Source organism: Taudactylus pleione, unplaced genomic scaffold, assembly GCF_031769625.1.
Source record: "Taudactylus pleione unplaced genomic scaffold, aTauple2 ptg000012l, whole genome shotgun sequence".
NCBI lineage: Eukaryota > Metazoa > Chordata > Amphibia > Anura > Myobatrachidae > Taudactylus > Taudactylus pleione.
In genome coordinates this window covers 17,204,133-17,218,779 of record NW_028284415.1, presented here as the reverse complement: position 1 = coordinate 17,218,779, position 14,647 = coordinate 17,204,133, and the positions used below count along the sequence as shown (strand labels likewise).

At 43.2% G+C, this 14,647-nt stretch overlaps 1 protein-coding gene across 2 annotated transcripts in view; it reads left to right on the top strand.

Annotated features, from left to right (window-relative positions):
- Positions 1–1,466: 1,466 nt before the first annotated feature.
- LOC148542495 (F-box and WD repeat domain containing protein 10B-like) overlaps positions 1,467–14,647 on the top strand; it is a 32,727-nt gene continuing 19,546 nt past the window's right edge. For both annotated transcript variants that reach the window (XM_088468460.1, XM_088468459.1), the window contains exons 1-4: positions 1,467–2,027; positions 10,014–10,178; positions 11,532–11,659; positions 12,122–12,241. In XM_088468460.1, the coding sequence (XP_088324586.1) occupies positions 1,526–2,027; positions 10,014–10,178; positions 11,532–11,659; positions 12,122–12,241 (915 nt within the window). In that variant the 5' untranslated portion in view covers positions 1,467–1,525. The remainder of the gene's footprint in view (positions 2,028–10,013; positions 10,179–11,531; positions 11,660–12,121; positions 12,242–14,647) is intronic.

The window sequence follows — 14,647 nt, the reverse complement described above, 5'->3', positions numbered from 1 at the left end:
TGGCCTGGGCTGACTAGCGGTCAGGGCTGATGCTGTGGCTGGGGGGCCTGGTGAAAGGGCACCCCTAGCTGTGGCATCAGCCCCCCGCTAGAAAGGGTCCAGTGCTGGTTTTTATTTTAGGGGTACCCTACGCACATGTTTTACCCCTATAATTAAAACCAGGACTGGCCCTGCTGCCTGGTGCTGGTACCTAAATTACGTCGGAACCCTACTTGTTTTGTTCCCCATAATTTTAGGAACCAGGACTGGCTGGCAAGTCTGGGGCTGGTTATGCTTTTGGAGGGGGACCCTATGTCATTTAAAAAAAAAATAAAAACCCACTTTATATTACATATACAGGCAGAAACATACACAAATCATTCTGATCTGTGTATGTTTCTGCTAAACTCGCAGCTCAGGAGGTGGTCTATTTGAAATTTCTATTTCACAGTGAGTTTGCTACAATCTCACACGAGATTGGAAACTCGATTCTTGGTAAATTTGCTAGTTGCTTCTTTTTCATCTAAAGTACTTACTAATTTGGCCGATGGTGAGTTTTTTCGAATTTGCAAACTCACATAAGTTTTAGCAGTGAAAAAAGAAAACTCACTTCAAACTCACTCGAGTTTGTCTTTAGTAAATTTGCGAGATGAAAAAAATGCCTAAACTCACGTGAGTTTGCAAACTCAAACAAACTCACCCAAACTCAATTCTTAGTAAATTTACCCCTTAGAGATGTTCCCTAGGTTAATTCTAAATTTGCTGTAAGAACAAAGCTGACCAGTATTTGTTCACCACATGCAAAAGCAATCAGTACTTTCCCTGCATTCAAAATAATAAATTAATTTTTACCCCTTTACATTGCAACATGGTTTGTTCCAGGAGCAAATTGCTCCTTGTTTCCTCCTTTTTTGATTGGCTGCTAATTTTGAATTCGGCCCATAATGCTCGAAATATATAATTCTGTGACATAAAATCTCGCTTTTGCATTTGTCCAGTCCAGCCTAAAATGCCCTGTTAAATTCTGGTATGTATTTGTTTTAAAGGAGGAAGTTGAACATTAGGGACAATATGTCAGAATTCATTCCTTAAAATAGATATATATATATATATATATATATATATATATATATATATTTTTTTTTTGTTTTGTTTTTTTGGAACAGATTTATTTTGAGTTTTACAAGTATTCATGATTTAATTCTTGTAACCAAGATCTATGTCTTGGTTACAAGACCTCACAGTGAAACAATTGCCAGTCTAATAGAATACTTACAGTACTCTGCAGCTACGGTGCCTGTTGTAGAATAATTACAGTATTCTTTGTGTTTCCTTGGAGTTCACAACAACAGGGAGAAAGTTCTTCTGCAAACAGCAGCAGCTCTAGTATTGATTGAATGAATGACAGCAAGTGCCAGCTATGTACTCTGATTCACTGGCAATATTGGCATGGATCAGTGCATATTAAAAGACAGTGAGTGTACGAAATGCACAAGGACTTTTACAAATATCAAGTAGCTGGTCAATTTGCTGTTAAAGGGAAACCATGGAGATATCAGAATTCAAGCTGCAATATGCCCCAGATCTACGCTGTGAGAACCAATCTTCTCAAGTGCCTCTTTGCCAAATGTGCGTAACGTGCATATTGGCCACAAAGGTTGCCACCACCAAAGAATGGTTTTTGAGAGCCGGAGAGAGTTCCCAAAGGAAGTTCCTATTTGGGGTCATCAGGCGGTTGAAGAGCCTGGACTTACTGGTTTATGCAGAGAAAGCTCTGCAACCGGCACTGGGCAAGGACTTCACATACAGCAGGTCAAGGATTAATCCGAGTCTGGCACAAGACTTCAGCATCTCCAGCTCGGACAGGTCACTGAGCAGACACCTGTTGAGGCAATTTATGGCTGAGATGTGGGAATGGTTCAAAGCTGGCTCTTACTGGACCAAAGCGAATTATGCCCTTCTACTGCTACAGATGTGCAGCCCGCACCTGCTACACAATGCTGCCAACTTAATTCATGTGCTCATTGTACAGGAGAGGCAGCAAGGAGGTAAAGGGAGGCAATGCCTCACAAGTTGTTTTTTTATAGCAAAATATATATTGAAAGTATGTAGTATAGGAAGGTAGGGTGGGGGCTGTATGTTTTTGCTCTTAGTATATAGAACACATTTGCATCCATGGTGACAGTCACGTCATCATAATAATCATCAGTCAGCAAAGGCTGAGATTGTAAACCATATGTAATATATGGAAATCTTACTCAAGCAACATTTACAAATGCATGCATATCTCTAACATGGGCTTAGTCTCATTTTAAACATTTATGATTTAGAGTTAGGTGCAGAATTGTCAACCAAGCAAACCACGTTACTCTGCGTGGGGTGCAAATGCAGAACACTAAATGCTTTTGCTGCATAATGTACACACATAATGGCCAGCTCTATTTTTACACTGCATTCTAAAAATGGGACTAAACCATGCCATGCTCTGAACTTCAAATAAAGTTGTGCATTTTTACATCCTCCCTCACCTCCCAGGACAATATTACTATTTTGTCCATTAACAAGCAAATAGAGCAATACTGTGTATTACCTAGCTGATTAATATGCATGAAATACATGAAGTATTTATACTTAACGATTACTAGCTGAATATCCAGGAGACCCCCTGAAGCAATCATGAGTCATCACTCTCCGCACACCATAGAGGAAATAATGGAGAGCAAAATAAGGAGGATGTGTGCTACAAGAAAATGGTTGCCGCTCTCCAGCACACTAATGGGTTGATCCAATTTCCCCTTCAGCTTACGGACCTGGACATAACGTCAGTGAGGGGGGGGGGGGGGGTTGACACTGCGGTTCCATGCCCTGACAGCACTGTTATTTTGTAACAACTGTAGTTTTTGGTCACCAGTAGCAGAGATGTGTACGCTCGCCACAGGTAACTCTTCCCACTCCACGTCCAAGTGGATAGTAACTGATAACGTCAGGGTGCGTTCGGTGAAGGACATTTAACCACAACCGTTACATTAGTGGCTGTGTGTCCAAGAATGTGTGTTGCATTACAGTGTGTGTGCCACACTACAGTGGGTGTGTGCTGTACTACTGGGCATGTGTGACGAATTGCATGAACTTGGTGGGGGTGATAGAGGTGGACATTTAAGATGGTAGAAAGTAGTAGAGTGCAACATATTTTTAATGTACATTCAATACTTGCCTACCCTTCCGCATACGGTAGTTTCCCGAATTAAGATGGGAGCTCCCGCCAAGCCGCAAAGTAAACTGAATCCCCCGGTTTCCCCACTGTCCCGTAGAAAAGCCGGACTGTGTATGCGCAAGTTTGGTTGTGATGGGACGTGGCCCGGGCATGAATACTTCAAGATGCGAGATGTCATCACACTGAATACTAATAGGCTTGCAACTGCAGGGTTGTGGGGAGCGGTGGCCACCTAGTCTAGCTCTCAGTTCCTTTCCTGCCGGTTACAGTGACCAGCGGCAGCAGCACCCTCTCCTCCCACAGTGGCTGGCCCAAGTATTAGCCCTAGTAAAAAATAAATGTAAGCAGGGACTCTGGAGGAAGCGGGCTGCTAGTTACTGTTGCTCTGTATGGCTATCATTTCAGGTACAGTACCTAACATTTTGCAAATGAAACTCGATTCATATCTGTACAGCTCTTCCCTCAGTCCGCCTCACATATATATATATATATATATCACTCTCTGTGTTGTCACTACACCTCTGAGTACAACTGCAACATGTAACTGTGATCTATTCTAATTGCCACACAGCATGGCTGTTTGTTTCTAAATAGAATACAGAACAAAACGATACAAAGAAATGGGCAGACGTGTACATGTTATAGTGGAGATACAAAAATGATCATAAAAACATTTATTAATATTCTTGCTTTATCCACATTTCCTTTTGCAAGGCCCTCTTAAGTCCCTGTTATTGTCAGCAATACACAATATTTTGGTGACTTATAGTGTCACGTGCCAAGTGTTTACATAAAGTCAGTGGTTCCCAAACTTTCTTGAATCATATCACCCTAGAGTATCAGCGTTTATTTTCACGGCAGCTCTAGGCCCAGCAAAAATTATTAAATAAAGTAAATTGTGCTTACCAGTCATCCTTAGGTTCAGTTATGCGGTGATGGACAGGGTTCCGCTTCTGTTTGTCCGCATATTTTATGACTGGCAGTCACCAGCACTGGTTTTGCCTTTAACATTGACAATAATTTGATTTGGTCCAGGACCCACCCAAGTGGCAATAGATAAACCCCTAGGTGGAGCTAGACACTCCTTTTGGGCAGAGCTGGTCACGCCCCCTCAACGGTGCGCAGCGCTACAAGGATTCTACTACCATCTATAATCTCCATGAGACTATTATTATTATCATTTATTTATATGGAACCACAAGTGTTCCACAGCGCCTTACAAGTACATAAACAAATAGGTTGACCAGTGACTTACAGTACAATACAATACAGGACGAGGACAAGGATAATATACATTGCTACTGTACATTAGCAACCATAACACCCAGATAAGCAACAAAGCATAAGCAACCAAGTGTTAGGTGCCCTAGTGGGGAGTAAGAAGTAGATGGAAGTAAAGTAGGGAGAAGCACAAGAGGGTAGGCGGCCTTGCTCGTAAGAGCTTACATTCTAAAAGGGAGGGGCAGATGAACAAGTGTGACACAGATGGGGTAGACAGGGAGGAAGGAGACTAGTTTTCAAAAGTAAGCAAGTATGGTACATTCACACCTATGGTAAAACATCTTGGGTTAATGGGATAAAGAACAGACTTGTTTGCCATCTGTGCAGGCTCTTTCTATGACCATCCTATCATTATTTAGCTGTTATATAACTTGGAAAATACAGAAAGTCAATTTTGGTGAATTTTACATTTTTCCCACGGCTCTCTAAGCCAATCAGCAGTTCCTCATAGACTTTATGGGAATGACCTGCAGTGACCCTGATTTTGTGTTAGGCACTGTACAGATAGTGTAGAGTGCTGTCCATGCTGGGTTGGGTGTTTGTTTTTTTTGTTTTCCAAAGAACATGGACTGCTACATGGACAGAAGAGGACCTGATCCAAGGGTTGGTGCGTATAAATTTTTTTAAAATAAAGGACTTCACCATTCAGTGTCCATGTGTGGGGCGTATCTATAATGGGTGCAGGGTGTGCGGGGCACACGGGCCCCTGGATCCAGGGGAGCCCACACCGCACACCCTGCACCCATATTTTTATATTCATGACACTCTCCAGGAAAGTGCAACATGGAGGCGCAAAATAGTTTCTAATAATAGGGCTCAATCCTATTAGTTAACAAAGGGGATGAATTGCCGTTGCAATGGCGTATAAACGCCAGCAACGGCACCGCAACTTCCCCCACTCACGACCCGATCTCACCCCAGAATTGCACATTTTTGTAGTTTGGGTCTGTGAACAAAAATCTGCGAGTCCGGAGGAAAGTGTGGCATACAGCACCATTAACTCGTACCGTGTGGGAACGCGTGGCTAACAGGATTGAAATAGAATATGCCGAGAATTAATGAGCTAATGCAAAATTTAAGAGCTTTCACATAGTAAAATAGTTATGCACCCCTATTAATAGCTATGACTGTCTCTAAAAACATGCAATCTAAATCCTTTTACCCGGGATGACACTGGCGACGGTGTGCTTAATAGCGTACCTGGAACGCAGAGCTGCTACCAGTGCCGCCGGGATGACGCTGGTGACGGTGTGCTAGGTTGCGCACCTGGAACGCAGAGTTGCTACCACCACCGCCGGGATGACACTGGCGACGGTGTGCTAGGTTGAGCACCTGGAATGCAGAGCTGCTACCAGCGCCCCGGGATGACACTGGCGACAGTGTGCTAGGTTGCGCACCTGGAACGCAGAGTAGCTACCAGTGCCGCCGGGATGACACTGGCGACGGTGTGCTGGATTGCGCACCTGGAAGGCTAAACTGCGACTGGTGCTGCTGAGCTGGCACAATTCACCGGATGGTGACAGATGCTTCTGGGGTAGGAAGCGTTCCGTGCTGCCCAGATGGTACAAGCAGCACATATGGACGAGATGCAGATGGAGCCGCCTGGATGGAATAAACGGCTCACATGAAACACAGCAAGACTGACACAGGTACTCGACTGACATGCAGGAGACAGGAACCGGAAGTACGAACAAACTTCTATCACCGGCATAGATTGCTGGGCTGGGTGGAATTTAACAGAGACAGAATCCAATCCAAGCAACGTTCCCTTCGTGACAGATTACTGTGCACCTGGGCTGTGTCCAGAGAGGAGAATCAATTAGTGCACCTGACACTGCACAGGGTCAGCAGTTAGTGTAGTGCCTCAGTAGCAACAAAGGCTGGAAGTCCAAGCAATAGGATCTGCTAACTGCAGATCCTAACACTTATATACCAAGGATACTGATAGAAACAACTTGTTATGTTCTGACAGCTGTCAACCTTGGCCACTCATTCGTGGCCTTCCTTATTCTCAATTATTGAGAATTAACACGGATGAGGTTTTGGCCGAATCTCAGATGGCTGACATAATTAGTAAATTTGTCAGTAGAGGATATGATCCGATACATTTAACTAATGTTAAACAACAGGTATTGAGCTTGGATAGGGATACTGTGTTGAAACAAAATATGCCCAAGAAAAGTACAGCCATGATACCTTGGGTTAATAACTATAACCAATATAGTAGTCATATCAATAAGGTATCCAAAAAATTATGGCCCATCATACAAACAGATCCCGAGCTTAATTTACAAGATACACGCATCATGTCGTGTTACAAAAAAGTACGCAGTATTCGTGACATACTTTTCAAGACCGACATATCGAGTCTTGATCCCAGAGCGGACAGAGTTGGTGTTGGCAAATTGGGTTGCCTTAGGTGTACATGCACCACCTGTAGATACCTTATTCCGGGGGATATTTTTTTACATCCCCTTTCAGGATGCAAAAACCGCATTTGACGTAGACTTACATGCAATTCATCATTTGTTGTTTATCAGATAATATGCCCATGTGGCCTATCAGACATAGGCGAGACAGAAAGATCATTTAAGGAGCGAATAGCAGCACATAGAAGTGCTATTAGGTCAGCCATTAATAATGGCTGCAATGAACAGCCTGTAGCAAAACATTTTGCCATTGCACGCCACCCATTATCTACCCTCAAATATAGGATGATAGACCATATTCCACCATCTATTAGGGGGGGTGATAGGTCTTGTAAGTTGATGCAATGCGAAACCCGATGGATACATAGACTGGGTACGATGGCACCTAGAGGCCTTAATGAACAGTTGGGTTTAGGAGCATTCATGTAATTGTGATATGATATTCCTATTTTCTGGAACCATGTCTACTTATGGTTGCTGTACATATAATAGCGAATTTATAGTCTCTATATTTTTGTGATTATATACTTTATAGTTCTTCCTATTTCTTCTCCATAAGTGTTTTTTGTGCTATTGTATCAAGACATGTTGTCAGCATGTTTGCCCGATGATTGATGTCGGAAACGACCAGCTGGCACACGCATCGCTGGTCGTTTCCGACTTTAAAGTGCCCAATTTACGGACGATTTTAAAGCAATTGCACGACAACAACGTCGTTATCGTGCTGTCGTAATCGTGCTGTTGTTTCTATGGTCTGCTAGTGGATGGGCAGAATTAGGATATTATTACATATACTTATTGGTCTTTAGAGAAACATAAGTGATCAGTGTGTCTGCATGAGACCTACAGGTTTTTGTATTTGCTAGTGCTCATGGAAATTATCTCATAAATCATTAAATAGTTCCCCAATGACCTGATTGACATTCAAGGAAGACTACTCAAGTCTATCCTGCGAATATTCCATCCTTAATTATGTTTTGTTGTTTATTTTTGCATTACAAATATAATAAAACCTATCGTTAACATTCAATCATTCTCTAATATAGGACCTGTTTCAGCTTGGATCGTAGTTGCTAATACGCACGCAATCGGATGATTGTTGTGTTATGCGCATACGTATACATTGCAGTGCGCATGTGCGAACTAGCTATTGCGATCGGGACTGCGATCGCAGATTCCTCACAGAGTGACTTAAAGGAAGCACTGTTTGTGGGTGGTGATGGGGGTGGTCGGGTAAACGCAGGCGTGCATAAATTAGCCACTGCGATGCCATACGCAGTGTGAGGCCTCATAGCGTGCGTGGTTGTTAGCAATTTCTGAGTAAGGTCAGGGCTTGTGCAGGTGTGCGTGAGGCTGCGATGGTACTTGATTGTACTGATGGTTTCGTTATTCTGCTAAACATTTCGAATGTGTGTAAGGTAAAGTGGGCGTCCTTATGTTGTGCTGAGTTTGCACTGCGATCACAGTGCATTAGCTTGCTATTGCAGTTGAACTGCGTGCGTACGCAGTATTGCAATCCGCAGTGAATCAGGCCCATAGTCTACTATGGTTTGGTACTTGTGATTTGTATTTGTTTGGGATAGACAAGCATCCCTCATCAGAGACAGTTTAAGAGAGAAGGGGGCCCGTGTGCAGGCTCCGATCGTGCCTCCTCGTCTCCAGCGGTGCAATAGACTCTGGCATTGTGCCAGAATCTACTGCGTATGTACAGGCCACCAGGAACATGGTGCCCGCTCAGCTGTCCTGGGACATCTCTAGACCTCTACTGCGCATGCGTGAATCACCGGAAAATGGCCGCGATGGCTATTTTCCCTTGATCTCTGCAGCTCTACAGCCAGTGAAGGGCCGACCGAGCGGCCGGTAAGTATATTTATATGGGTGCAGGGTGTGGGCCGCACACCTTGCACCCATGATAGATATGCCAGTGTCCCTCACGTGGATAGATTGCTAGACCATTAGGTGCATAATGTATACAAAGTAGTGTTAGATGTGGAGATGTTAGACATCACTGAGGTATTCCATGACTCTGTAGTGAAGTGCTAAGGGCTTCCATTTAGGGCACAGAGAGTACACATGTTCCTAATAAATAATTACACCATCATACAGAATTTTAAAATGAAACAACCTCTACCCACAGTGGAGACAGCTTTTTTGGCTGAACTAATATCTTAATATGTCAAATGACTAGTGCATCATACTCAATTATGTCATTAGTTACTGGATAGGTTGAACATTTGTTCAGGCCTCATAATAGCTGTCTCAAACTGCATTTAAGCAACAGGTCTACCTAACGGGTAAGGTTTACAGAAGTCGCATGTATTAATTTGCTTTTTGTTTCAATGAAACCTCCTAGAAACTTTATAGCTTTTTCCACTAGAGCATAACATATTATCAGTCCTCTGGGCACTGCAATCTGACCCTCTGTGCTCAGATAGACCACGCATGAAATATGAATGGAACTGAATGTAGTGGAGCAGAATATACCTCACATGGGGCCTGATTCAGAGGTGCACGCTAACTTCATGCAGTGCTGATATTCATGCAGTTGGCCGATGTTAGAAGTACTTCTCATGTGTCTGAGTCGCACAGCGCATGCATCCTGATGACTACCGTCTGAAGACCCTGGATTTCAGTGGGCTTTCCTGGGATGTAACGGGGGTGGTTATGCTGACGTTGGCGACTGCGTTTAAAGACACTCCGCATAGGGCTGGTGCAATGTTTGATGGTGCGACCAATGGTGCATCTTAATACGCACAGCGACGGATTACCACCGCAGCCAGTGGGTGTCTCAGCAAGAAGCGTGCCCGCGAGTCGTTCATCGCATCGTCCTATCTGCTGTGCAGCACAGTAGATGGGACGATGCAATGAACGACGCCATGCTGCTAAATGCAGCATGGAACTACACATCGCGACGTTGTTGTTTACTGCATTGTGCAGAGTGTATGGACGGCGGCGGCGCTGTGTACACACATCGTGTAGTATGTACCCAGCTTTAGCATTATTTTGGCTTGTCTTGTAACACTTCCAGTCTTTAATGACAATTCATTCTTTGTACATCACATTGTCCATAAGCCTCATTAGCTGAAGCATGTCCAAAATTATTTATTTAGATATTCATGGAATTCAAGGATCTCAGTTGGAGGAACCCGACAACCCCACACAAGATGATCCAGCACTTATGGTGGTCCCAACTTCTTTCCAGTCAATATCAGGTGTTAGGAGGTACAAAGATTTCATCCGCTGCCTCCCTGTGCATCTCTCTAAAAAGATACTTGGTATGTCTCCTTCATAAACCACCACATCCTACTTTCCAATATCAGCCTATTCCCTGTCAGACAAAGCTCTCAGTTTTTACCAAGTATTTCCCAATTACAATAAGCTGGGTTTAATGAGATCACTGTATTTAAACAATCCTGTTTTCATCACTATAGGTGTATACACACACAACGATTTTTTGAACGATTATCGTTAACGATATCGCTTATCGTTCAATCGTTGAAAAAATCGTTCACTTTCTAAGTTAAAACGATGAACGATTATCGTTCATGCGCGTTCTCGTTTGTAGTTCAGTCAGACTGACCAACTCAACGATCTTCATTAAGAGAATATGCAATAATCGTTTGTAGTTCAAAAAAATCGTTCATTACACTATAAAAAATCTGACAAGATAATCTGACAGATCACTGTACAACAAATTAATACTTTTAATTTGTTTCCTTTCTAAAAATAGTCATACACTACTAATTTGAGGTCAAGAAAAACTAAAATGATTTCAGAATGTTTTTACTAGCTCTATTATTTGAGCTACACTACTTGCACTATACTGTATGTACATTAGTAATATAGTCATAGTGAAAACCTATTTTAAAATAATTGATATTTTCTTGATAAGAAAATAAATAACAGTTGTTTAAATTCAATCAATCACAAATAAGAACACAAAACGAAACAAACATACAGCATACGAAACAAACATACAGCATACGAAAGTACTATCTAATATAGTGGCCTATTCATGGGGGTGCTTTATCTTTGCTTGTCGCTTGTACTCATCCTCTGGGCCATCTCTTGTCACTGTCCAACAGTAGTGATCACCTACCCTGATAGCTTTGTTCCATTGCTGAAATGTCTTGGTGGAATCGCTCACTATGCTTGTCACTCAGTGCACCACAGTTATCTTGTGTGGGTAATCCCGTGAATCGCATATATTTGAATAGGGGAGGGGACAAATAACTGATTCATTTAATTGGGTCATTAGGCCCCGCCCCCTCTGCCAGAACGCAGATTGCTGGTAAGATTCTCTCCATTCTGCCCACTTCACTGGGAATACCCCTACATCATCATAAATGGGCTATATATTGGAACTCAGAGCTAACTGATAGTTTTAAATGTCATATTCATTCTTTGCATGCTGAGATCAATTAGAAGTAACTATTTTCACATCGGAAACATTTTCATTGTTGTGCAGTGTAATCTGACAGAAAATCGTTCAGAAAATCGTTGGTAACAAAATTGTTGTGTGTGTATGCAGCTTTAGAAGCAGGTTGGTTAGATCTACGCCTGGCTGTACTGCAATGTGTCACTCTCAGTTGCTCTATTCTCTTTGTTATCTCTGTTGTTACTTGCAGGATTCTTAAAGAAGAAGAATCTTTTTACTTGTTTGTTTGTGTCTCATCACTGGTGTTATGTGACCAAGGAACTCATCCTGGATCTCGATGCTGAGACACTGGTGCGGAATGAAGCCATGATCTTGCAGGTACAGAACTTACCAACAAAGAAATTTTTTTAACTTAGTAAAAGTTGTTAACTCATCTGATTGGATGGCTGGTGTGGCTTATCTATTCTCTTCCACTTCCACTAACATCCATTCAGTTCCTGCTATCTGATTTTAAACTTCTCCTAGTTGGTAGCCTGAGAGGAGTATCTTCCAAATTGCTGGTGTTATGAGCATGACACCCACTGTTTTCATTAGATAGGGAAAAGGGGGTTTCAATGGGGAAAAAAATGTAAGTTGCGTTCTGCTTTAAGTAGCCAGTAAACTACATGCAAATAGAACCTCATTTCCATCTCTATATAGGAATGGCTACTTCAATAGAGCATGTTCAGCTGGGGCAAATGTAATATTATTCAGATAGAATAGAATAAGGCCCCTTCTGCCAAGTATAGTTGGAGGAAATGTAACATTTTATCATTCTAATGTGTTTTCATTTCTTCAAAGGGCACTTCATATAAAGGAGTGAGCATTTCTTATGCAAAAATTAAAACAGTACCAGTGCCAAAAGTCGGCGAAGATGGCAATGCTCTGCCAAGGCTCCAGAAGTACTACACAGAAATAAAGGTATTTACTGTTATGGCTGGTAGTTGAGAGAGGATAATGAACAGAAAGATGCATTGGCCATCTACACACAAGTACCAATGGGGTGGATCTTTCCCTACCCACCTTTGGAGCATAAGAAGGGAGGCCCTTGTGATGCTGTTCCTATCACCTGCAGAAACATATCATGATATTAAAAGGTGCACTGTACAAAAGTATAAACATCACATCAAGATTTTCCCCTTACATAATACCTGCTTTAAACAAACAAAATGGCAGCTGCTCAATCAATCTAGCAGTACTAATCAGGTGCATGAAAGGGAGGGGTCAGACTAAGTAGAAAAAGGAGGGGGATTTAACCCCCTATTGTACCTCAGCACACTGAATAATACCTGCAACAATATATGAAGACTATATGGTCATAGAAATTCAGAGATATTAGTTGCATGCATTTGCAAATACATGGGAGGCTGCTGGGCCACGTCACGGCTTCTCTGTTACCAGCAGTCCCTAACACTAAGGGGTACACGTCCGGGGCGCAGTGCACCCCAAAAAACGTCCAGCCCAGGACCCCCCCAGGGCATCACACGAAAATGGAAAAAGAGTGACAGTGCAGTGTAAAGTATAGCTGTGTGTGAGTAATCATTAAGTGTGGAATGAGAGGTTAAAATATATGTGAAAAAATACATGAATAATAAACAAACATAAAAGGTGATGTGAAAAGCAACTATGGGCCTGATTCAGACCCACTCGCGAGCGGCTGTCCGCTCGCAAGTGGGTCGATGTTAGGCACTGAGCATGCGCACGACGGAGGGAGCTCCGTCGTGCGCATGCGCCAGACGCGACGAGCGAAGGAAAGTCCTTCGCTCGTTGTGTCCGATCAAAGGGGGCGTGCTGTCAATGTTGATTGACAGCACGCCCCCTTTGGTGGGCGTGCCGGGGGCGTGCCTCCCTGACGGGGGCGTTCCCACGGGAACGCCTCCCGTCAGAAGCCGGCCCACTGACATCACTAGTGATGTCAGTGGGAGTGATTTTGGCTCTGTTAGAGCCAAAATTACTCCGGAGCTTGCGGTTGAAAACCTCAACCGCAGGCTCCGGCTCGCAATTTCGATGGTCGCGATGGTCACGACCATCGCGGCCATCAAAATGCACGCTCGTATAGCCTGTGGGTGGTGACCCACAGCTATACGAGCGTCCAGGAGGACGCTCCATGAAAATGGAGCCCGGCCCTCATTCAGAGCGTGCGCTCTGCTCAGAGCGTACGGCTCTGAATGAGGGCCTATGTGTATTAAGTGGTGATGCCCTGAGGAGGCTCAGCCAGACCAGTCCCGGGGGCCCTACGCCCAAACGCTCACCCCAAATGTAAAATATACCAATTATAAGGCCTCATGATAAAGACACATATATAATTTTGTCAAATGTAAGGCCTCATGATAAAGGTACTTTACACTGCACTGTCACTCTTTTTCCATTTTCGTGTGATGCCCTGGGCTGGACGTTTTTTGAGGTGCACTGCGCCCCGGACGTGTACCCCTTAGTGTTAGGGACTGCTGGTAACAGAGAAGCCGTGACGTGGCCCAGCAGCCTCCCATGTATTTGCAAATGCATGCAACTAATATCTCTGAATTTCTATGACCATATAGTCTTCATATATTGTTCTTTGCATGCTGAGATCAATTAGAAGTAACTATTTTCACATCGGAAACATTTTCATTGTTGTGCAGTGTAATCTGTGGATGTTACTTTGACAGATAACACCTACTAAAACATTGCAGACCAAGTATACACCTATATGTTGCAGACCAAGTATACACCTTCATGGCAACAGTATTCTCTGATGGCAGTGGTCTCTTTTAATAGGATAATGCACTCTGCCACACTTCAATAATTGTTCAGCAATGGTTTGAGAAACATGACAAAGAGTTTAAGGCCTCCATGTTCCCCAGATCACAGTTCAATCGAGCATCTGCTGGAAAAACAAGTCTGAGCCTTGGAGGCCCCACCCCGTAATTTACAGGACTTAAAGGATCTGCTGCTAAATTCTTGGTGCCAGATACCACAGGACATCTCCCGAGGTTTTGTGAAGTCCATAACTCAACTGCTCAGAGCTGTTTTGGAGGCATGAGAAGGACCTACACGATATGTGTTGGCCAATCAGAGAATGTCGTCGGGCCTATATACACCATACACTTTTTTTTTACATATTTGAAGTATGTTCTCTTCATGTGTCATGAACAATGAAGCCTCTGACGAAACTGTGTTCAGATAGTCAAGCTCAAGAAGACAAATTGCTGAAAGGATCACCTGTAACCAAGTTACTGTTGCTGGGATATTTGACAAATTTAAGGAGACCACCAGATCTACCGATGATGTGCCCAGATTTAGGAGGCCAAGGAATCAAGAACGTGTTTTACGGCACATTAGCCTAAA